The following is a 25,747-nucleotide window of genomic DNA, read 5'->3' on the forward strand; positions in this document are numbered from 1 at the left end:
CTGTTGGGGGTTTTTCTACTGAGTCTTGCTAGTAATGACTTATTTCCTTGTATATTTTTAAATTTGGAATTTTGAAGTTACGTCTTGTGGGATTTTATTTGTAGGAATCCTGGGCAGCTTGGATTGAAGGCAAATTCTTCAAAAGGGGGCCAAGAGGTGGACATTACCTACCAGGAATGATTTTATGAGTTAAAGTTTTAGCTTATAGCCTCCGTGAGCATATAGGTAGTGAAAATTTGAATTCTCAACCCTTAAGAGAGCAAGGTGGTGTTTACAAATTCTGAGGAAAGGCTTTTTTGTTCCTACTCACCCCAACTCCCACCCAGAGCCCAGGTAGAGACAGGTTTTCTTGACTACCCTTTGTATGTGTCCTTGAGAACCACATGCAGTCCAAGATTTTGTTTCCATTTCTCCATGGCTGTGAAATCAAGTCTGTAGATCACCAAAGTTTGCAAATGTCTTCAAGCAGTACTTCTCAAATTTTAATATGCCTGCAAACCCTGAAGATTTTGTTAAAATGCAGATTCTGATTCTCCAGTTCTGGGGTGAGGCCTGAGATTCTACATTTCTAACAAGATTCTGGTGAAGCAGTTGTATAATACAAAGACCTCACTTTGATTTGCAAGTCCTTGAGTAACCTGAGCATCAGTGCTCACTTACCATTTTGTCTGTCAACTTATTTTTTTTCTCTCCAACATTTTATTCTGAAAATTTAAAAGTTGAAAGAATTTTACATTGAACACCCATAAACCCACCATGTAGATTGTACAATTAACATTTTATTGTCCTTTCTTTATTATTTATCTGTCCAACTATCCGTTCTTCTATCTCACCCCTAAATACTTTAGTTCAGCCATCACCCCGTTAACTAGCATTCAGTATTTGTTTTTGTGCCTTTTTTCTTTTGAGGTAAAATGTTTGGTGAAATGCACAAATCATAGATGAAACATTCATTGAGTTTTGACAAATGTGTAAACTTTTGTAACCCAAATTCCTATGAAGATATGGAACAGTTTCATCACCCTAGAAATTTCCCTCACACCCCTTTGGTATGAATCCCTCCCTCTGTCTTCACCTCTAGTTTTCATTTCTGTTCCCGAAGGATTTTCCTTATTTTCTTGAGAGCTCAGTTGTACATGTAAGTGGTTATTTATTGTATTTTCATAGTGTTTTTGTAAAGGAAGATTTCAGAATATCTAAGTTTGTTATTGTGGGCAATAAAGATCAAGAACAGATTTCTTATGGCTGCTTCTTATAATGTCCTTGGATAAAACCCGAGAACTTAATGTTGAAGCGCAACTTGGGGAAAAATATTTTTCTGGAGGCTAAAATTATGTAGTCTTCCATTGCTCCAACTTTAAGCACAGAACGTAGATTACCCTTGGGAGTGAATAGCTATCTTTTCATTCAGATGGCCCCCATGAATATTTCTTAGCTGAATTTTGCTTAGTTGGAAATTAAAGAGCCTTAATTTCCTTTCTGGATGGTGGTCTTCTGATGTGGTACAGAGGTGGATGTTTGGTTCACTTTTGTACCATTAAAGTATAATATGCAGTTATTATGCCTGATTTTGCAAATGAGACGAAAACTGCTAACTTCAAATGCTTTTAAATAGCTAGTTGCCAGAGTTCTCTTTGTAATTACTTTCTTCATAAAATGGAGATAATCATATTACCTACCTCACAGAGCTGTGCATATGTAGCACATAGTAAGTGCTAGATAATAAATTGATGACTATTATTAGTATTAAATCTAACTTTTTCACTAAGTGGCACCCTCATCTTGAGAGCTAATGCATTCTTAAAAATCCTCTTCTAACTCCATTTTTCCCTCTCAAGTTTATTATAATAATTTGGAGAACTTGATAAGAAATGTGTTTTACTATATAAAGAATCACAAACACTTAAGGAAAAAACTTTGTTGCTATTTTTCCTTTCAGTGTATTTTAATGTAATTGAAATGTTGTTAATATGCATGTTTCCTATATTATTTAAAATTTTATCATGAAAATGCCTATGTTATTATTCATAAACATTTGTAATGGTTGTATAAAATTTGACTGAGTGAATGTATCATAGCTCACCTATCCTTTCTCTTAATGTTAAATATTTAGGCTTTTTTTTTTTCTTTTTCACTAAACTCACTAATTTTCAGACACAGTGTATTTGAGTTTCTAATTATTAAAGCTGTAATAACAGTGCTTTATGTAAAGAGCTACCATTTAATGTTTCTCCATAATTTGAACACGTTTCTTCTCTTATGTTATTAGCAGACTTGTTTGACAAATTTAAAAGAAAAATCTTCTTTAATTCAAATATCTTAACCCTAAAAATGTATCACTCAATAAAATAAACTTTTAGCAGGCTTATGATCAGAAGAACATTAGGAGAAGAGTTTATGATGCTTTAAATGTGCTGATGGCAATGAACATAATTTCAAAGGAAAAAAAAGAAATCAAGTGGATTGGCCTGCCTACTAATTCTGCTCAGGAATGTCAAAACTTGGAGGTAAGTGAGAAAAAACTGTTTTTAAATAGGACTTAGTGTTATTTTACATCAGAGGCATTTTAATTTAGAAATATAATCACATGATATAAAAATATTTCCGTTTGTTCAAATGGACCATGTCATTTTTTTAAAAAACAAACTCTCTATATTTGTAAATAATGAAACTGAAGGACATAAAATTTAAGTGACCTGTCCAAGCTTATGCCCTGAATCAGATAGTAGAAGATCAGGGACTAAACCTGCTCTTCTTTATTCTTATTATTATATAATATATTCATATTGAGTTAATATTATTATATTATATTCTACCAAGCCAGGCATACTGAAATAATTTCTGAGTGTTGGAGATCTGGCTTTTTTTCTCATAAAACAAATGGGGAATGATAAACTTTAATAAATCTATAAAGTAAACATAAATGATAAATATAATAAATTTCAAAAAAAGTGAACTAAAATTTAAAAGTAAGAATGTTTTAAGGCAGCTTTCCACTAAATAATTTTAATAAAGGCATTTTGGAATTCATAATACATTCTTATTTTTAATTAGAGAAAACAATGTTTTAAAGAACCTGTATTTCTTGGGGAAAGCTTAAAAAATAGAAAGTTTTCCAAATTGTGACAAAGATGCTTACATAAGTTTTCAGAGAGGTAAACATCCTAAAAGGTAGATCATGTAATCTTCCTGATCCTGTAAATAATGGGAAGCTGTTGATGAATTATAAAGAGGAAGGATGAATAGGGTGTGATTTAAAGGATCACTCTGCTGGTGGGTTGAAAGTTGAACTAACAGGAAGATAAGAAGGGAAGTGGCGAGAAAAAAATGGATACAGAAACATTTACCTGCAGTAAGGTGAGACATGGTGATGGTCTGAGTTTATAAGGGTCAAGGTGGTGGCAGAGAGATTGGAAAGGTGTTTAAGAGGTAACTTTTCCTGGTTAGATGTGGGGACGTGGAGCAGGTAGGGGCTGAGGAAGACTCATCTGGCTTCTGACAGTGCCTTTTTGGTCTGTCAGAGCTTCAGATGTAGGGGGAAACTCATACATGTTTGGAAATTTAGAAGACCACACAGATTTTACAGTGAACCTTAAGTGATTTAGGACTAAAGTGTGGTAGTGATTAGGTGAGCAATGAGAGGGAACAACTAGTGCACACTGGAGTAAATGGGGAGCAAATAAGATAATCTGTTGGAATAGACAAGAAAAGGTCTTATTTGATATTATTGACTTTTGTTCAAAGAGACTGTTTCAGTCCACTAAAGCTGACAAAATGCAATATATCAGAAATGGGTTGGCTTTTACAATGGGGATTCATTAACTTACAGTTCTTAGGCCATGAAAAATTTCTGACTCAGGGCATCAACAGGAGATGCCTTTTCTCTGAAGACCAGCTACCGGCAAACTTGGGCTCTTCTCTCGCGGGTTTTGTTGCTTTCAGCTTCTAGCTTCAGTGGCTTCCTCTCTCAGCTTCTGTGGGGCTTTTTTTTCTGTCTTTTATCGTCTTACAAAGGACTCCAGTAAGAGGATGAAGACTCACCTTGAATGAAAGGGTTCACATCTCAGTTGAAATAACCTAATCAAAAGGTCCCACCTGTGTAGGTCTACACCACAGGAATGGATTGAAAGAACATGATCTTTTCTGGGGTATATACAGCTTCAAACCATTACAGAGACAGTGAGGAATTCATATGCAAGACAATTCAGACCATAATTTCTGTTTTCTAGGTAAAATTGAGGAAAATAGCATTGTTTGAAGCTAGGAAATTTGTTCCACAAGCATGTAAGAATTGTATGAATTATAAGAATTGAATATTGAATATGTGCTTTATCTATGTAAGTAGCTCTGCTCAATTAAGTTAGTTAAACCCTTAACTGAGGTGTTGCCTCATTCTTGGAGGGAAATATGGCAAACTAATTAATAACGGGATCTCTGGAACCATTTGACTTAGGTTTAAATCTTGGCTCTGCCACTCACAAGCTGTGTGATCTTAGGCAGTCACTTCACCCCTCTAAGCCTCCATTTCCTTACATGCAAAATGGATACCAATGTACTTATCTCCTGTGGTTTTTGTGAAGATGAATTAAGATAATAGTATGTACAGTGCTTAATGGAGTGCTGGCACACAGAGTAAGTGTTCACTAAGTGATTACTGTAGCTTCTCTGATTAGAATTTCAGTAATAAATAGCAACAGGCACTTCTCACCAAGTGGGTTGATTTCATTATTGATGACATTTGTCACAATTTTGCTGTCGTCTGCTTCTTTACCCTGTTACCTTTCCCCCCCAAAAAAGGTATATTTTGCCTTTATAGGTGTTGATAGTTAAAAGTGCGTTAAGTTTCTCTAAGGAAAATTCCTTATATCTCAGAATATCTGGAAAATGAGCCATACTTTACACCCTAGACATGTTGATGTTATTTTGTAACCTATGTTTTAAAGATAGAGAAGCAGAGACGGATAGAACGGATAAAGCAGAAGCGGGCTCAGCTGCAAGAACTTCTCCTGCAGGTAAAGATGCTGGGACATTTTTCATTGCCTTCCCTGCCTAAATTCTGTTTTTCTGCTTGTTTTCTACTTGTGGTGCCTTTGAGGTATCTGGTGGGGCCACATCAGGGCAGCCACCCACGTCTCAGCCTTTAAGATGGTCCCATCTTTCACCATCATCTCAACCCCATGGCAGCTCGCTGGCCTTGCATGTGACTTATATCATGCAACAATTCAGTTCTGACACTTATCCTTATTCTGAACATAAACTGTCAGGAGCCTTTTATATGTTTATTTTAGTTCTGATTTGGAGTATCATCAGTAAGGCTAGTTGAATTTAGGTACTCTGAGTAAAATAATCAAATGCACCTGTAATACTTGTTTCTTTTGAAAAATACCTATGAATTATGGAATAATAGGAAATGATTCAATAAGTTTGGAGAAACATCAAAACTTAATGCATTTCTATTTAAGAAAATAAATTTTATAGTTTAACAAAGATTACTATACTTTTTTGGATAATTGCCTAGAATTTGAATGATGTTTAATGTAAGAGCCCTTGTATAAAATCATGAGGTAAAATCGCAGGGTAAATGGACTTTTTTTTCCTATTTTTGGTCTTTGCAGTTGGTATAAAAATTTGCTTTGAGCAGTTCAGTGAGGCCATTTTCAATCAAATCAGATAAATTTCATAAAATAAGTCAGAGCACCTTTATGCTTTTGCTTTTCTCAGCAAGCTGTCTTGATATGAAAAACTTCTTCCAACGTGTATCAGTTTGCTAAAGCTGCTGGAATGCAATATACCAGTAGTGGGTTGGCTTTTACAATCGGGATTTATTAATTTACAAATGTACAGTTCTAAAGCCATGAAAATGTCCCAATTAAGGCATCAACAGGATGATACCTGGACTCTGAAGATGGGCTGCTGGCATCTGGGACACCTCTGTCACATGGGAAGGCACATGGCTGGCGTCTGCTGGTCCTTCTCTCCCGGATTTTGTTGCTTTCAGCATCTGGTTACAGTGGCCTCCTCTCTGGGCTTCTGTGGGTCCTCTGTTAGCATCTCTGGGGCTTTTCTTTCCAAGCTCTCTGGGTGTTTTTCTCTCTCTGAGCTCTCAGGGCTTTTTCTTTTATTCTCATAAAAGGATTCCAATAAAGGATTAAGACTCACCTTGAATTGGATGGGTAACATCTAAATTGAAATAACCTAATCAAAAGATCCCACCAGAATAGGTCTTTACCCATAGGAATGGATGAAAAGAACATGGCCTTTTCTGGGGTGCATAACAGTTTCAAAGCAGCACGCAAGCCATCATAAAATCTACTTAGATTTGAACAACTCAAGGCCCTATTTAATTTTTGGTGTGATCCACTTTTCAGGAATAGAGGTAGTAGTGAGTTACCAAATATGTTAACAGTTTTCTTCCTTAATACTTTGGACAGAATATGTTAAGTATTCATAAATATTCAAGATGTTTTTTTGTTTTTCACTTTCTAAATGCTTATATATATATATTTTTACATTCATATAGAAATCAGAGAAACAACGGAAGACAGGTCAGCCCTTCAAGGAACTAAGGGTGACCTGAGAGTAGGGATGGCAAAGGGCATAGGCACACGGGCAGCAGCAGATAAAGCAGAGACTTTCCAAACACAGGGAGCCCCAGAGAAGAGGTGTAGTCCTGATTAGGCCGTTTCTTTCTTTCTTATTGCATTCTGTGACTGGTTTTCCCACTGAGCCCTGTGGGACCTATCTAAGGAACCACCACTGAAACAGGCATTTTACGTGTTTTTCACATTGGGTTTCCAAATGAAAGTTGAAGGGTGATGGTTTATCTGTGTGCCCCTCCGTCTAGAATTCTGCCTGCCAGGGGCTCATCTCTTCAGTCCTCTGAGGCCGTCTTCTTCCCCTGGTTGCCTCTCTGTTGCCGCTGTCCCCTACAGTTACTGCACTATTTCCCTACCAGCTCATGGTCCCTCAACCCTGTATTGGGGCCTCCCTAGAATTTCCTCAAAACCCTCATGGCACATTTTGGAGCTTGATTTTTGGCATATGTTATTGAGAAATCCATTTATCAATATATCTTTAATTATCTGTTTGTTTACCGGAAAGAATGGTGCTGGGAAAGACCGCACTCATCTATGTGGATGTTCACCTCTTGAGGTGCTCAGCACAAAGAAGAAATTTGAATATTTTTTCTCTGCCTCTCTGTCTTCTCTGCTTTTTGTACAATGAATATTGTATTTCTATTTTTTAAGTCCTGAATTTCTTTCCCTTTGCTGTCTCTCAAACCAAATATTCTTAGATGATTTCAACCCAGAGGCAACCTAGCTCTCAACATCTATAGAAATAGGTCTCTCTAAACATTAAAATGAAACCCCAAATAAAACAGAACAACTTCTGGTCCTCTGGTAGACATAGAACTTATTTTCTCCTTGTCTTTCATTTTTCTTTCTTTCATCACGTAACATTTATTAAGTTGTCATAGAAAGTAAATCGAACAAGCTGTCGTAAACATTAGTAATTTGCTATGGCCAAGCTAGCTTGATTTTTTTTTTTTTTTTTTTTTGCCTTGGAGTTACTGTCACAACTTAACTGGCATCACATGACGGTGCTGCCACCTCTCTTTTATCTTTGGTAATGTGGGAAAGGAATGTTATGAGTAACTTCTATTTGTAGATAATCCAGATACCCAGTTTTTATCTATATAATTGTCCCTCCCAACTCTTAAACTTTTCCAGAGCTGCTAATGCATAGCAGAATGGACGTCTGAACACACATGAAGCCGTTCAGCTTGTGGAATAAATGTTAACGAGCCTGGGAAAGAGCAAATGTCTGAAGGAAATCTATCAAAGGGTAGCAAATAAGGAAAAATAAATGGGAGATGACTTTTTTCTTTTTACTATCAAAATGACATTATATATGGTTTTATTACTCTCTTCACCCCCAAAATTTGATGCTATTAAATATATACAATACTTTGCACAGTGAGTCAAAAATATATAAGGACTTATCACCTATTTTCACTCTCATACACTGAAGTCCTCCCACAGCACCAGGGCAGCAAAACTAAGCAAAGAATGGGAGCAGCTCCCAAGATGCTTATTCTAGTAGAAGGGAAGAAAATTGGACAGAAGGTAGTCAAGCATTTAGTTCTCCTTCTCAGTTTCACAGCTTCAGCCTATTTTTTCCTCAATTTTAAATGAATTAAGCAATGAATATAAAATAACCTTAGTTCTTTAGCTGCAGAAAATAATGTGTGACCTACAATTTAAAAGTAATGATTGAACACACTGTTAAAGCTAGTTAAAATTGGAGTCCTTTCTGCTTTGTGCATTTTAAAAGAGTAAATGTTTACTTTATGGAGGGATAGCACCAAACATTTTAAGTTCATAATAACCTTAGTAAAACTTTAAGGCCCCAAACCTGAAATAAGCAATCTTGAACATAAAATTGTTAAAATATAGAAAATAGCTTATATTCATCCCTACTGGATAAGAAAGTGTAACAAGCTCATAAGAATGAATGGCTGATTCCTGAAGCTTTTAAAACCAGTACCTGTTTGCAGAGCAGATAAAAAGCTTGGACTGTGTAAGGTCTTTCTAGCTATAGAATTCTATCATATATTTGCCTTATTAAAAAAAGAGGGGGCCTCTTTCTTTAACTTTTGAGTAATAGGTATAAGTAAAAGTAGCAGCAAGATTCAGTGCAAAGATTCAGGTCTTAATATATCTTATAATCCATGCTAAGCCACAGTTTACTCTTCTGGGAGATGTCAGGTGTGGGAAAGAGTTGGGCTGGATTTTGAACTCTGCCCTAAGGAGGCTAAGTTATCCAGAGGTGCCTCTGAAACCACTCTGGGGGTGAATGAGGGCAGAGCTGGCAGGGCTCAGGACCCCTAGCCCCACTGCTACTCATGTGTTTTATATGGTAGGAATCCCATAAGATTTCATTTCAAGTAAAGTTCCTGTAGCTTTTGCAAGTTTGCAAGCCCATAGACTATAAGACCTAAAAGCTGCATTTGACTAAACTCTCGGAAGTCTGTGTTAGAAAAATGGAAAACATAAGCTCACTTGGTGTCACTTTTGTTACATCACTCTAAGAAGAGTTGCAGGTGCCACTGAGCTCTCTCCCAGATTTGTGTGATCCTGTTTCTATGGATGATGGAAACCGTGGGAACCATTATTTACATTAGGATGATGCCAGGCACCATTTATCTGTAATTTTTTTTTCCTTGAAGTATATTCATTGAGTGGAGTCATTTTCATTTTTTCTTAAATGTTTAATTTTTTAATTAATTCATTAGTGTAAGTGGGATGCCTCTTTAACTCTCTAAGTTTATGCTATATTTTAAATGTATTTATCTCAATTCATCTAAATTCCAATGCATTTATCCACATTAAATGGTAAATTATTTTTATTGATCATTACAGCAAATTGCTTTCAAAAACCTGGTACAGAGGAATCGGCAAAATGAACAGCAAAACCAGGGTCCTCCAGCTCTAAACTCCACCATTCAGCTGCCATTTATAATCATCAATACAAGCAGGAAAACAGTCATAGATTGCAGCATCTCCAGTGACAAGTGAGTGGAGGACGAGGGGAAGGGTGGCCTCCTGTTCATATCCCTGTCATTCATAAAATAAAGAAGGGTACGCTCTGCATTCCTCTAAGGCTGGCTTCCTTGGGGCACGTGAAACACCTTCTGGGACACCGGTGCTGTAATCTAGCGTGAGCTCCATCGCTCGCCCTCTGCAGCCCCCGGTCTCGCCCACAGACTGTGCTGCCTGTTTCATGCAGAGTGGAGCCTGGGCCCAAGCCATCATCTGGGAAGTCTGTGGTGACGCTTGGCAAGTAACTATACTAAGTTAGACCATCTGTGGAACATTGTGGGGCAGGGTAGATTCACTGTCATAGTTTATTGTGGAAATATTTTAGGTCAACATGTATCATTAAAACATTTATTTGTTTTGTTCTTTCCATAGTTGAGTATGCTTCTTATTAATGAATGAGTAGAAATGAAAATGTTGGGTTTCTGCTTTTTTTAAAATAAGTTTGATGGTAATATTTATCATTGCAAGGAAGAAATAACACTTTTCAAAATATGGAATTAAATTGTAATTTATTTTACCCTTCCTGGAAACAGTTCATGAGTAGTCTTCAGACTGTGATCAGGGACTTTCCAGTAGCATGAGGGAGTTAAATGCACAGGATGCAAGTGAGACAGAGCCAAGTGTGGACCATGGCTTCTCCACTGTAATCTCCCCGAAGCTCTATCTTCTCAAGAACAGAGGGGGTGATACTAGGTCCTGTCTCACTTCCCAGCATTGTTGAGGGGATAAAGTAAGATAATGCCTATGAAAGGTCTGATTCAGGCCAGCACTTTTTAAATGTTAGCAGTTGTTGCAAGGGATCACTCAGCCTATAATTATTTTCCAAATTAGGACACTGTGGAAAGCAAAAGAGGACTGTGTTAATAATTATACCAGAACTGCTGAAGTGTATACCTGAACTTCTGCTCTCCTTATAGCTACAATCATTGCCCTTGGGCTTTACCACCCTGTGTTTTTCCTACTCTTCTCTGGCAGTGTGGTTACCTCTATCTACCTCTCTTGCTTACAGAGATTCTGGGTCATTTAAATAAAAAATAAAATACATACATACACACATCAGGAATTTCAAAATTATTTGATAACAGATTACAGACACAATAAAAAATAGAGTCTGTGTAGACTGTTTTCCAGTTTTTCCTCTGGCTATGTAAGAGTTCCTTAACTTCTTTGAGATCTCTCATTCCTTCCTCTAAAAAATTGTAATTGTGATATTTGCCTTGCAGGTTTATGAAAGTTATAGACAAGTTCCTATGGAATGCAGCCCAGTAGTCAGTAAATGCCACTGGGTATTCTTCACACAAATGCATATTCTTTGCAAACACCTATGTCTAAGAGGACTGTTAACATAGTCTCAGGAAAAAAAAACTGGGAATTCTAGAATATGGCTAATATATTTTCAGAAAAAAAAAACACTCTAATTACTTTCCCTAGTTAGTCTCTTGTTCTGTGGGGAATTATTAAATTCTCTTCTTTAGTTTAGTCTTTTAAATCTGAAAAGAACCATCGGCCTAAAGCAATTATAGAATCTGACTCCAGGCCAGGGTCTCCTTAGGTTTCTGTCTCCCGGCCCTCCTGTGGGTAAAAGCTCTGAGCAGTGATTCAGGATGGGCTCTACAGCCCTCTCCTTCGGGCACTTTGGTGATGCAGTCTTTTCTCCTTAATTAGTCAGGAGGCTTTCCCACAACAAGGATAACTGTACAAAACCATCTGCTGGCCTGAAATCATCTTTGTGACAGGCCACAGGTCAGATTGTTTCTGAAAATTTTTAAATGTAGTTTATTACAATTCATATGCCTCAGATTATTTAAATATGGCATTTTGGTTCAAATTGTAATTTTTGCCCTGATCTAAGATGCCCTGAAATTCTAAAAGAATTTCATAACAACATAAACCCACCATTGTCCTGGAACTTTCCCCTGAACTCTGTCCCTGGAGGACTGAGAACTGTGGGTGGGGGTGCCCCATGGCCAGCCTAGCAGTCAGGGGGACTCGTTCTTCCTGCATTTGCCTCTCTATTGAAAGGTTTTGCTGGGCAGCTGTGCATCCAGATTTGGTACTTTTCAAGACCATTTATAAATGTGCTTGTATTATACCCAACACTTTTTCTTAAAACATTTCACTCCTTAAGCCCTCAAGAGAGTATTTAGAGATTGGCTAGTTCTGTGAGGATGTGACTAATTCCTAAATATTGCTTATGTGAGGTTTGCTATAGCTAACATTTGACTTATGAAAATGAAGCAAGCATCCAGACTGTTTTTTCCCTTGAAGTTAACAGACTAATACATAGGAGGGATACCATAATATTAAACTGGAAAGGGTGAAAATCTTAATATTTTATCCTTTATGACAAAGCTATAGACAGCTTTGAAAAGTATTGGATTTAGAACCATGAAATGTCCTTGGCAGACACAATTTCTGCCTTCTGTTTGCAATAGCTTAATGAGAGCTAAAGTTTATGGCCTCCTATTATCTGACACGGGAAACTTGTTTTAATTGGGATGAGATTTAATTGGTTTATTTGAGATGTCATTCTTCTGATCACAGCAGTATGGTTCTTATTGCTCTGAATGGTAACCATTTTTAGTACCGTAACTGGACTTAGGCCCTCATTCTGTTATTTAACGTACAAGTTGCAAAAATTATTCAGAGCACCCCCACTCGATCCCCATACCACCAAGAACCTCATACTAACTTTGTTTCCTGATGTAGGTTTGAGTATCTTTTTAATTTTGACAACACCTTTGAGATCCATGATGACATAGAAGTACTAAAGCGGATGGGAATGTCCTTTGGCCTGGAGTCAGGCAAATGCTCCCTGGAGGATCTGAAACTTGCTAAATCACTGGTGCCAAAGGCTTTAGAAGGTTACATCACAGGTATGTTAACTGATGCTTTCACATACTGTCACTGGTTAAATGCCAAACCTTAACTTGTTAAAAACCTTTCTGGTAGAAAACTGCAATGTTTTTTAAAAGTCTATGCTTGCATCACCAAATTGAGAATTTTAACACTTTATATAGCAAATGTAGAACCTTTTTAAAAAATTGAACTAAATAGATTTTCATAATGTTCTGAGTTTATATCAACAAGCATACATTATATACATGTAAATTGCCCAACTCACCACTAAGTTGGGCTCTTCAAAGATATATTTTCCTCTAATCCGCAGCACTAGCATAAGTTAAACCTTTAATAAAAGCTTGATGAAGAGTTTTTTAAAACTCCTCTCTCTTAAGTGCCTTCTGGACACTTCAGGGACATCTTAGGGCAGTACGTGAGAGAAGGCAGAAGCACTCCACTCCCCTCTAGTGGTATACTTTCTGTTACATCTGTTTTCTAATAGATAAAAAATACCTTTGGATTAAAATGTTGAATTCAGAGAGGAGGAGTGTAGTAAAAGTTTAAATGTCAGAAAAAAAAAGGGCAAAGCAGGGTAAATATGGATTCATATTTGTGTACGTTGCTCCCCTTTACAGTATAATTCCTCAAGAGTTGTCTATATTTACTTTCTTCTTCCTCTCTTCCCAACCTTAAGTTTGTTTTTATTAAATATTTAGCAGATACAATAGAATATTTATATATGTAAAGTCGAAGAATTCACAGTAAAATGTATACCCATGAACCCCCCCCCCCCCTCGGTTTAGGAAAAACAGCACTGCCGTTTAAGCACATTGCCTGCCTGCCCTTGGCTCTGTGCCCTTCCCTTCCCCTTTATAGGTCACCACTGTCATGAATTACATATTTATCTCTCACTTGCTTTTCTTTTGATACACAAACATGTATGGTAAACTGGAAACAATGTATGATTTAGTTTTGCCTCCTTCTGACATTTACATAAAGGGAAACATAGTGATATATTCTTTGGCAATTTTTTTTTTTTTTAACTCAACACTATGTTCTTTAGATTCATCCACGTGGTTTAATATAGCTGTAAGTCATTTATTTTTCCTTCTGAATAGAATTCCATTATATAAATATATCACAACTTACTCATTTTTACTGGTGATAAACCTTTAGTTTGTTTCCAGTTTCTTTGAACGTTCCTATACATGCCCTGGTGTGCCCGTGTGCAAGTGTACACAGTGAAATTGCTGGGTCAGTGGAGGAAGCATCTCCAGCTTTACTAGATGCTGTCACAGTTTCTCAATTTGATTTTACCAAATTACACTCTCACCTGCAGAGTAGAAGTGTTCTATTTTCCCAATCAGGTGGGTATGAAATGATATTGTAGTTTTTTAAAAAATTGAGATATAATTCAGGTGCCATAAAATTCGCTCTTTTAAAGTATACAATTGAACAGGTTTTAGTACATTCATTTAGTATATTCAACCATCACTATTATCTAATTCCAGAACATTTTTATCACCATAAAAAGAAACTCCACACCCATTATCAGTCACTCCCTATCCTCCTGTACTCATCAGCTCTTGCAAACCACTAATCCACTTTCTGTCTCAATGGATTTCCCTATTCTGGACATTTCATGAAAATGGAATCGTACAATAATGTGGCCTTTCGTGTCTGGCTTCTTTTCTTTGGCATCTTGTTTTCAAGAGTTCTCCCATGTTGTAGCACATGTCAGTACTTAATTCCTTTTTATGGCTGAATAATATTCTGTTGTATGGGTATGCCACAGTTTGTTTATCCATTTATCAGTTGATAGACATTTGGGCTATTTCAACTTAATGGCTAATATGAACAACGTTGCTGCAAATATTCTTGTCAAGTTCTTGTGTGAACATGTGTTTTCATTTCTCTTGGTTATTTACCTAGAAGTGAAATTGCTGGGTCATATGGTAGCTCTATGTTTAATGTTCTGAGGAACTGCCAAACTGTATTCCAAAGTGACTACGCCATTTTTACTCCCAACAGCAATGTATGAGGGTTCTAATTTTTCCACATCCTCACCAACACTTGTTATTGTCTGTTTTTTTTTAATTATAGCCATCCTAGCAGGTGTGTAGTGATATTTCATTGTGGTTTTGATTTATATTTCCCTGATGACTAATTATGTTGAGCGTCTTTTCATGTGTTTATTGGCCATTTATATATCTTCTTTGGAGAAATGTCTATCTAAATCCTTTGCCCAAGTTTTAATTGTGTTAGTCTTTCCATTGTTGGAGTGTAAGAGTTCTTTATGTATTCTAGAAAATGGGCCCTTAGATATATAATTGGCAAAAGTTTTCTCTCCCATTCTTTGTATTGTCTTTTTACTTTCTTCATAGTGACCTTGAGGTTTCTAATTTTGATGAAGACCAGTTTATCTGTTTTTTCTTTTGTTGCTTATGCTTTTTTGTGTCATAGCTAAGAGTTTATTGCCAAACCCAAGGAACTGAAGATTTCTCCCTATTTTTTCTTCTAAGAGTTTTATAATTTTAGCTATTACATTTAGGTGTGTTATCCATTTTAAGATAATTTTTGTATGCAATATGAGGTAGGATTCCAACTTCATTCTTTTGCATGTGGACATCCAGTTGTCTCAGCACCATTTATGGAAAACCAACTTTTACTGTGGTTTTAATAAATAATTTCCTGGTTATGTTATTGGCTATTTGGGTTACCTATTTGGTAAAGTGCCTCTCCATTATCTGTTACACACTCTCCAACCCAGCTTTCATTCCCAACATTCTACCCAAACTGCTCTTGTCAGGGACTCTAGTACTCTCCATGTTGTTAAATCTAATGACAGTTAATTTTTTTTACACTCCCCCCCTTTTAAAATTAGAACAGTTGTAGATTTGCAGAAAAATCATGTAGAAAATACAGAGTTCCCAGATATCCCCGCCTACCCCCCCCAAGGCCATTTTCCCTATTAGAGGCTCTTTGCATTAGTATGGTACCTTTATTACAATTTATGAAACACTATTACTATAATTATACTATTAACTGTAGTTCATAGTTTATATATAGTTCTTTTGTACAGTCCTATAGGATTTTTTAACATTTTATTCTAATGATCTATATACACCCTAAAATTTCCCCTTTTAACCACATTCAAACATATAATTCAGTGGTGTTAATTTCATTCAACATGTTGTACTACCGTCACCACCTACCATTACCAAAACTACCCCAAACAGAAACTTTGTACAATTCAGGATCAATTCCCCATTCTCTACCCTCTTCTTAGCCTTTAGCCTTTAGTAACCTGTATCCTAGCTTCTGACTCTATAAATTTACTTATTCTAATTATTCAAATCAGGGCGATCTTACAGTATTTGTCCTTTTGTTTTTGGCTTATTTCATACAACATGATGTCTTCAAGGTTCATTCATGTTGTCACATGTATCAGGACTTTACTTCTTTTAATAGCTGAATAATAGTCCATTGTACATATATACCACATTTTGTTTATCCTTTCCTCTGTTGATGGACATGTGAGGTGTTAAAATCTTTTGGCAATTGTGAATAATGCCACTGTGAACATGGGTGTACAAATATCTGTTCAAGACCCTGCTTTCAGTTCTTTTGGGTATATAGCTAGAAGTGGGATTGCCGGGTCATGTGGCAATTCTCTACTTAACTTGCTGAGGAACAGCCAAACTGTTTTCCACAGCAGCTCCATCAATTTATATTCCCACCAACAATGAGTAAATGTTCCTGTTTTTCCACATCCTCTACAACACTTATTTTGCATTTTTTAAATAGTAACCATTCTAGTGTGTATGAAATGGTAGCTCATTGTGGTTTTGATTTGTATTTCCCTAATGGCTAATGATGTTGAGCATCTTTTCATATGCTTTTTTTTGCCCAAAGCAAATATAAAGTGCAGGGTCCTCACAGTTTTTTTTTGAGCCTGCACCTTGCTCTGGGCTTGTGCTTCCTCATAGCCTTGGGAATCCCTTCATTTATAGGTATTCAGTTGTCCTCTTTTCTCCCTCTTAAATAGACTTTCTCCCCCTCCTGGGTGCTCTGTTGTATGACTTAAAGCAGGTAATCTGCTGTCCAGGATCCTTTGGCTTAATTGTTTTTTCAGTGCTTTAGCTATCTGCAAGCTGCTTCTTCCTACAGGGCAAGTTCTGGGAGAGTGAGCCAGAGAGAAGTTTCCAGGTTCAGTGTTTCATGCTGCCAGTGATTGACTGACACTGACATACGGGCATCTCAGTATGTGCATGGGGTTTCTCTGCTCCCTCTGGAACAGGGCCAGGGCCTCACAGTGGGCGTGCAGGTCGGCTCCACTCCATGCAGGGGGTGGGAGAGGGGCAAGCAAGGGTGCCAGGAGCTTCTCTTTTAATTTCTAAAGCTATTTTCTTGATTCAGCCCTTGCCCTGTTACTGCAACCCTTTAACTGTTTTCTAAAGAAATGAGGAAGATGGCTCTGCCAATTTTTGCTATTTGTTCAGAGATTCTGTGGGAGAACAGTACCCTGGGGTGTTTTATGCTGCAGTCTTGGTCGACTGGTTTTCAGGGGCATTTCACACAACTGTTTGCTCCTTTCTTGTAGAAACACTCTCTTCGTTTGTGTTCTGGTATTCCTGATTCTCCTCCTACTTCCCTTGCTGTTCTTTTTCTGTTTCCTTTGCTGGCTCTACCTCATCTTTCCTATATCTAAATGTTGGTATACCCCAGGGCTCAAGCCTTGGACCTCTTTTGTTTGTAATACTTATTCACCAGGTGATCTCATATACCTAGTTGCATGACTTGAAATACATCAAGTATTTCATGTATTTGGGTATTGATGGCTTCCAAATTTATATCTCCAGTCTGAACTGTAGACTCCTCACATATTCAACTTCCTACTTACACTCTCCATTTGGGTATTGTTTCCATTTGCTGAAGCTACCAAAATGCAATATACCAGAAATGGGTTGGCTTTTATCAATGGGGATTTATTAAGTTACAAGTTACAATTCTAAGGCCATGAAAATGTCCTAATTAAGGCATCTTCAAGAGGGTACCTTCTCTGAAGAAAGGCTGCTGGCATCCAGGGTTCCTCTGTCAAGGCACATGGCCAGAGTCTGCTGGTGCTTCATTCCCGGGTTCCTCTGTCAGGTAGCAAGGCACATGGCTGGTGTCTGCAGGTCCTTCACTCCTGGATTTCATTGCTTTCGGCTTCTGAGTCCAGTGGCTTTCTCTCTAAGTGTCTGTCGGTTCTCTCCAACATCTCCTCTCTCTCTAAGCTCTCCCCAAATGTCTCTGCCTTTTAGCCTCTCACAAAGGACTCCAGTAAAGGATTAAGACCCACCTTGGACGGGCTGAGTCGCATCTCAGTTGAAACAACCTAATCAAAAGCTCCCACCCCCAATAGATCTGCACCCACAAGAATAGATTAAAAGAACATGGCCTTTTGGGGTATATAGCTCCAGATTACCACAGGTATCTAATAGGCCTTTCAAACTTAGTACATCCACAAGTGAAATAGATTCTCCCCAAATGTAACATGCCCTTCTAACGTAAAAAGCTTGACTTCATCTTAAACTCCTCTTTCTCTAACACCCCATGTATGATCCAACAACAAATATTTTTGGCTCTACCTTCAGAGTTTATGCTGTGTCTAGTTATTTTACCCACCCCTATTCTTCTACCTTAGTCCTACCCCCCATCAACTCTTCCTTGTACTTTGCAACAACCTCTTCATTCTGTTTTTACTTTCACCCCTTTTTTAAAAACTTCCAGTGGTTTCCCTTTACACCTGAAATAAAATCCTCCCAGGCCCCACATGATCTGGCCTGGCCTGCCTCTTTTACTTTATCTCCTACTACCGTCGCCCTTGGTTATGCTGCAGCCACCCTGGCCTTGCTATGCCTTAAACACACACTCTCCTTCCTACCTTAGGTCCTGTGCCTGGCCCACTGCTCTCTGAGATGCCAGTGTGGCTTGCTCTCATAGCTAGGTTTCTATTCTGATACTATATTTCTTTGGTTATTGTCCCTCCCCCCTATTAGAATATAAGCCACATGAGGCTAAGGACCTTGTTGTATTACTGTTGTAGCATCCCCAGCATCTAGAATAGTGCCTGGTATATTGCAGGTGCATTTCTTCTTAATGAAGAGAGCAGTGAGTGAATTTGTTCTGTACTGTTAACACTGGAAATTTGTGATGTTAGTCATGCAGAACTGGCATCTATAAAATATTATCAGATTTAGAAGAATATGTTAAGTCTTTGTGTGAAAAAATGCCTTTAATCTATAAGCTTTCTGGAAATGAAAAATTCAGCACTCTGTACCCAATCATTGATAGCTGCTATTTTGAATAGTAGCAGCAACAATTATGTTATTGTGGTTACTGTTCCATTTATTACCTGGTACAATCTGGAAATAAGAAATTTATACAATTCTGGATCCTTCTAATAGAATCTCCCCATGTTTGTTATTTTCCTTATCTCCAGTGTTTCTCTCTAGTGATTAATGTTAAAACTCTTACGGCAAAGCAGAAAGCAAGCTATTGTTAATGTTAAACCCAACAGTGGTTCTTAACCCATCTAAATGCTCTTTATTTTTGTTAGGATTTTACAAAACCTTCTGTAACTTCAGTAACTTCTGACACCAACTGTAAAGAGTATCATTAGTTCAGTCAGCATCTGCAAAGACTGCAGTAACTCAGTCAATTCAGCTCTTTCTCCAGCTACCCAGCGTTAGGCCAGACCCCACAGGTTCAGGGACATCCTCCACAAGACTGTCCTTCCGGTGCCTGTTGCAAGTTCGAGAGCCCAAGTGCCCACACTCCTGACCTACTGGCTACAAAATCCCACCCCCTCGGGTTCAGTAATGCACTAGAATGACTCACAGAACCACTGAAAGTACAGTATTTATGATCATAGTTTTTGTTACATAGACATGATTGATGGAATCAGTGCCCACATGGTTGAACTGTTTCCAGCCCCACTCCCCTCCCTTCTGATGTGCGCCCATAAGACCTGGCGCAAAGCTCCAACCCCCAATCCCATGGCTGGTCTTTCTGGTGTGGCCAGTTGCCACCCTAAGGCTGCAGGTGTGACCGGACCCACCCCGTAAGTTTCAGGTATGGTCCTGGGCCCCCTATGGAAAACCAAAGATGCTCCGGTCAGAGGAAATTCCAGATGCAGGGGTTGCTTCTCCAGGAACTGGGGAATAGTCTAGCCAAGTTTCTTGTTATACCACAGTTTTTAGTTTTAGTTTTTTCCTTTTTTTTTTTGGGGGGGGGGGTCTTTTAAGAATTCTCTTATTATTTAGGATTGTACTAATTTGGAATTCAGTAGTTCATCAGGACTGGGCTCAAGTTTGGGCATTATGTTTTTGTTTTTTGTGGTGGTGTTCTGTTTCTTCCCTGAACAGAGGCGGCTCAGAATTAGGAAGCAGAATTTTTATATTAAATGTGCTGGTATCTCATTCCATGCAGTGTGCTGATTGTAAGCATCCTCATTTCCTCAGTGGAAATATGCTCCTTGTTACTTGGCATCGTTTTAACTCCTAATTTGTGTTACTGAGTATGCTTGAAAACAGAGAAGCTGGGTTTTGCATGTTCTATAGTTCAGACTTTTTCAGTAATTTAAAAATTTGTTCATAATTACCCTAACTCCTGAGAATGATATACTATGACAAAATAATTTAAACAGCACTGTTGTATTTGCTTTCTTCTGTTTTCTTCATTCATAAGTATTACCACCTAGATTTGACATCACTTTTTAAAGGCATTTTAATCTTAGTTCTCAAGTATCTTAAATCAAACATAAGCAAAAAGGTAGTTTTTGTTTTGTTTTACAGCAAAAACTGTATGGTCCCACTACAGAGGCATCTGATGACTCGAGATTTGGTTTCTGTTTAATTCTTAAATTGGCAACATTGCCTCCTGCAAGTGAGATGCCTGCTCCCCCTTGCCCCTCAGCTGAGCTGTCCCACGTCTCCATCCTGCTCCCTCCTCCTCACAGTCTCCTGGAGTGGAGTCCTGCAACCTGGTCATACTGTCAGCCCACTAGGTTCTGAAGAAAGGGCTTACACAGTAAATCTCCAGAACTTTATTTTAGCTTACTCTCAGTAAAAAAGGCTCGGGGTGATTGGGCGGGGTCTGTGGTTTCAATCTCTCCGTAACCTCATTTGCTGACTGGAGCACAGACTTTGGGGTTCGTTCAAAGGAAGAAATGTGTGCCTTCAGTGTGCAAAGGGACAGAATGGTTCTTGGACAAGAGTGTGAGAACTGTTGTGTGGATCCTGCGATAATGTGGAAGAAACGTAGGCTTTTCAAAACCATTACAAAAAGAAAAATTAATGTGTTATGCTCACAGACAAGTAAATAGCTCTGTACCGACAAAGTTTCCATAGTTCTGCATACTAATAAATATCTAGTGCAGGATTCCAGCTTGAATTTCATTTTCCTCTACAGACTTGTTCTTATATAATGTATTTAAAGTCTGCTATTCTTCTTAGAATGGAAATCTTTTCTTTTTCACACAGCCTTAGTTAGCCTGTGAAGAAAAAGCTTCACAAGACCATTGTAAAATTAATGTAGTCATTCAGTTTACTTTCCTACATGGGAACAGCCTCTCAGACAGTCCAGTGTCAGACAGACAGTGCCAGGATATCATAGTTTCCAATCTCATTACACACAGTTTCATTTTTGGCACAATTATAGAAATACGTTGATTAAATAAAAGCTCATTTTGGCAAATTAGATTTTCTGAGTGTACATTTAGACTTACCCTACAGTTTAAGTGAAAGGTTTTTTTTCTAGGAACATATTTCTAATGTGAATATATACCACCTGTTTTGTAAATTGACTGTTGAAAGAGACTATACTCATTCATTCAGTAACATTTATTTAGATCTTATGTGTTCCAGGCACTGCCTTCTTTGGGTTAAGATTCTAGACAGTGAAACAAATTTTAAGTAAGTAATTACAGTAAGAATCGAGCCCTGATGTGACAGGAGAAATATATGCATAGAAAATAAGATTACAAAGGTAAACCCAAAATACTTTATACAAACTAAAGCAGGATCATTTCCAGTAATGTCAGTCTTGCCCTCATTAAAAACATGACTGCATGTGACCTTTTAAAATAAGAGCTAGTTTGAATTATAAAGCAAAGGACACCAGGAAAAAACTTATCAGAAAAAAGAATAGATTTTTGATGAGTAATAGCATTGAGTTTACCAGTGGACACTTGAGAAGATGGTACAGTGGGGTTAGGCAGGAATGTGTCTGTCTGCTCTCTTACTGGAGATATTTCTGATTTGACTGTCTCTTTATCCGCTCTTGGCTTTGACTGTTTTCACCAGTCAGGGTTTTCTATGATGAGGACAGCAGGTGTCCAGGGGTAGGACAGGGCTCAGCAGACCTGGGGAGCAGTGCCCTGGACTCACCCCCTGTGAAGGTCTCATTTATGAAAAAACAATGAGAAAAAGAATCTGTGGTTGTTTTAATTTTAATTTTTTCTCCCTATAGTCTGCCTTCTTGCATTTTTTTCCCTGAATTTAAGGTCTAAAAAACTTTTTCTCCCAAAAAGGTGAAGAAACCCGGGTTCTTCCCATGCCAGGAGGCTTGTCTAGCTGTAACTACCCCGACTTTTCAGTGCTTTCCTCAGACTGCAGCAGTAGCAGCCACAGACCTTGCAGAACCTACACTTTCCTTTTTGTTTTTTTCTTTAGATATCTCCACAGGACCTTCTTGGTTAAATCAGGGACTGCTTTTGAACTCTGCCCAGTCAGTTTCAAATTTAGACCTGACCACTGGTGCCACCTTATCCCAATCAAGGTACGTATTTTCTCAAGGTTGGAAGGGGACACCCCGAGCCCTGGCTCTGAAGGGGAGAGCCAGCGAGGGCCCGAGCAGATGCTGGCAAGTCTTTCCAGTAGCCCCTGCTTCTTTTGTTTTCATTCCTGTTTCACAAAAGCTTAAAACATTTACCACTTTAACGAGCCTGTGTGTTTTTACTTGTTCACTAGTGTAAACCAGGGGTTGTGCTTGGATGCTGAAGTGGCCTTAGCAACCGGGCAGTTCCTTGCCCCAAACAGTCACCAGTCCAGCAGCGCGGCCTCGCACTGCTCAGAGTCCCGAGGCGAGACCCCGTGTTCATTCAACGACGAAGACGAGGAAGATGAGGAGGAGGATTCCTCCTCCCCGGAATAAAGACAGGAGAAAAACCCATGTTACCGTATTTGAAGCTTATGTGTGTTTTTAGTGTGAGCTCTTGTTTCTTAAATGATTGCTTCAGTCTTTGCCCTTGTTTGCACTGTGCGTTCAGTGAAAACTAGAGAAACACATAAGCAGATTACATGAAGGCCGATGGTTGAGATGAATGTTAACATAGTGGGAATGAAAACTCTGAACAACAGAGTGGTGGGTTGCTATGCAAACAAAGCCTGTTTTCTGAGTGATAGAGGGGGGATAATCCCTGAAGAACGTGCCTCGGGAATGAAGCTCTTTCATCTTCTGCGAGGTGGATCTCTGGATTCCCCTACACCCATGTATGCCTCCTTGGAATCGAGAGTGCTACAAGGAACTGCCCCTGGCGATCATGCTTCTCATGTCTCTCTCCCCTGCCTGGGCTGCCTGTTACGGGCAGAAACAACCATGAAAAGTTCCCGGGAGGGGTGAGGGTAGGGACACAGGGCAGAGTTGTACAGCGAAGGATGTGGCTGGCAGTCCTTGCGGCCCACAGAGCACAGTTGGAGCTGCTGAACCAGTTGAGAGTCCAGGCAAGGTGCTTGATGCACCAACTCCTGCAGCTTCTAGAAAGGAGCAAGCGCTTGTAAGTACTTTAGTGAAAATTAGAATAATTTATAGGAAAACTGAAATTATTATTAGCCAGTGCTTTGGTGCATAGAACTTACTAGGGCTATTTCTGGAAGCCAAAATAGGATAGCATTTCCATGTGCATTAAATACTCTGCCAGCACTGCCTTTCGCCAGCATTCTAAATCTGGAATTTTACAGGGAAGGAAACTGTTTTTGTCGCTTTAATCATGCATTTCATACAGCTTTTTCATTTAAATCAAAACAAAGAAACAAATTCCTATAACTGAACTGCTTGCCTGCAGTTCCCCACAGTAACTGTATGATTTCATCCAGCGTGCAATTTGTGAAACTGAACCAAATGTCATTATTTTTGTCCTTTAAAGTTTATTTCAAGAATATGAACAGCAATGTTATCCTGTATATGACCCCTTTCATACGTTTTCATTAATCAAAATGACAGTATTTCGTTTGTTCCTGGGTAAATTGCATTTCAAACTAACCCAATATTCAGTGTGTCACAGAAACATTGAAAAACGTTGACCACTCCAAATGATTGGCTTTATGATATTGTAGCATGTAGTCTATTATTTCATAGCCAAAGATGCTGTAGTAATACTGCACTGGTGTGTTCACGATCCCTGTGCCTCTGGATGAAGGGTGTGGGGCCATCTGCCTCCATGGGCAAGCCCCGCCTCATTGAACTGGGCTTCTTCCAAGGAAGTGGTTAGACTGTGACCTTTTAAAGGCACCGGGCACATGCACCAGTCACAGGGAAAAGATGAGCATGAGTGCCAGCAATCTTTTGTAAATTATTTTGAATTAAAAAAAAAAAAAAAACTTAAAAATTAAGGGTATAACTTCCATGAGTAGGTTATCAGTTTTACAATTAATTTCACATTAAAGTCTTGAAAAAGAGCAAATAATAATAATTTCACATTAAAGTCTTGAAAAAGAGCAAATAATGCTGGAAAAATTAACTCTAAAATGTTGACTTGAATCATAAGGGTCTGTCCCTTGATTATGCAGCCATCTAGCATCCGAGCTGAGCACTGAGCTCAGCCCAGATCTGTTCTCTTCTAAATCCTGTGGGAGAAGTGCGGACTCTGTCCTATGATGCTGCTTTAAAGCCCTGCCATTGTGCATATGGTGAGCTGGAGGTGAAAGCTTTGGCTGGCCTAAAATTTTTATTAAGGTTATAAAAACTGATGAACACACAACTTTTGTTTAAAGCTCCTTTGAAAGAGAACTCTCATCTGCCAAGAATAAGCTGTTAGTACAGGCTCAGTGTTCAGCGGGGCAGGGAGATATGGAGTTGGTTTGTAGAGAATTCTGTTTTAGCGTGGGTTCTGGAGCACACCTCCCAGACTGGTCAGAGGAGTCAACACACTGCAGAGGCCACAGCAGGAGACGTTTCTTAGTGGAAAACCGTCAGCCACACAAATCCAGTGAAAAAGAATTTCCCACTAAGTCATTGTGACAGGGGCTTCTTCCTCCTTTACTGACCCCAGCCCTTCTTATCCTTGTACTTTGCAGCAGCAGGGACCTGGAGAGGCCAAGGGCCATAGCTAGATCTTACTTGTGAAAATACTGTATACTGCAGGTCCCAAGGAACATTGCAACATTCATGACAGGTACATTAATTTTAACCATTCCTCTACTAAATAGCAAAATCCTTGCTAGAGTTCTTGGGAAACCATTCCCTTCTCTACTCTTCTCACCTCTGCAGCTATAGAGTGCTTTAAATTGATAAAATATGGGCTTTAAAAAAAAAAAAAAAGGCAACCAAAGTCTCTTACTCCCATTGGCGCCCATCACTGGCCATCCCAGCCACAGCTGGTGGTTTGGGGCAGTGGCCTCCACTTCCTCAGTAACGTGCTGTGGACATCTGGGTCACACCAGCACTTGCTGCTGGTATAAACCTTTCCAAAGCAAAAAAAAAAAAAAAAAAAAAAAAAGTTGAGGCGTTTGAAAAGCTGTTATTCTTCTCCCCCTAAACTTATTTACCTGAGTCTGAAGTTTATCACTGTCACAATTTCACATAGGAATTAAAGTAAAAAAAAAAAAAAGTTAGAAAATCGTGGTTTTGACATCAAATCTTTGTAGGAGCAGCGCCTTGACTTACTTGCACACACACACTGACCACTACTCCCAGGTTCTGGTCACACTCAGCTTTTGGGGGAGTTAGAGACATTTACCCCTTGGGGACCAGTTTGGCTGTTGCCCTTTCAAGTGCATGGTGTCAGTAAATTGCTGCTCCTTGTATAACTCAGGTGGCCCCAGGCCTGCCATATTTGACCCCCTTATACGAGGAGGAGGCCACTGCCCGGGTACAGCTGTGCCCAAGATCCCAGGTGCCTTCTGCTCTTGAGGTGGGTGAGAAGACATCTCTCCAGGCTTCCCAATAGCCTTCCCACTGTTAACCTGCCCCTCAAGCTTGCACTCTTCATGCCCAGGTGATGGAAAGCAGTCTCAGCACAAACATAAACTGTGCCTTAC

General features: G+C 38.7%; 1 protein-coding gene across 9 annotated transcripts in view; it reads left to right on the forward strand.

The window, feature by feature from the left end:
- The window catches only part of TFDP2 (transcription factor Dp-2), a 366,930-nt gene extending 341,603 nt beyond the window's left edge, over positions 1-25,327 (forward strand). For 7 of the 9 annotated variants that reach the window (XM_037843570.1, XM_037843592.1, XM_037843579.1 and 4 more), the window contains 6 exons: positions 2,361-2,507; positions 4,944-5,012; positions 9,423-9,574; positions 12,312-12,478; positions 22,163-22,268; positions 22,460-25,327. In XM_037843570.1, coding sequence (XP_037699498.1) covers positions 2,361-2,507; positions 4,944-5,012; positions 9,423-9,574; positions 12,312-12,478; positions 22,163-22,268; positions 22,460-22,643 — 825 coding nt within the window. In that variant the 3' untranslated portion in view covers positions 22,644-25,327. The remainder of the gene's footprint in view (positions 1-2,360; positions 2,508-4,943; positions 5,013-9,422; positions 9,575-12,311; positions 12,479-22,162; positions 22,269-22,459) is intronic. The other 2 variants (XM_037843584.1, XM_037843604.1) reach the window with 2 other exon arrangements.
- The last annotated feature ends 420 nt before the right edge of the window (positions 25,328-25,747 follow it).

This window comes from Choloepus didactylus, chromosome 1 (genome assembly GCF_015220235.1).
Source record: "Choloepus didactylus isolate mChoDid1 chromosome 1, mChoDid1.pri, whole genome shotgun sequence".
NCBI lineage: Eukaryota > Metazoa > Chordata > Mammalia > Pilosa > Megalonychidae > Choloepus > Choloepus didactylus.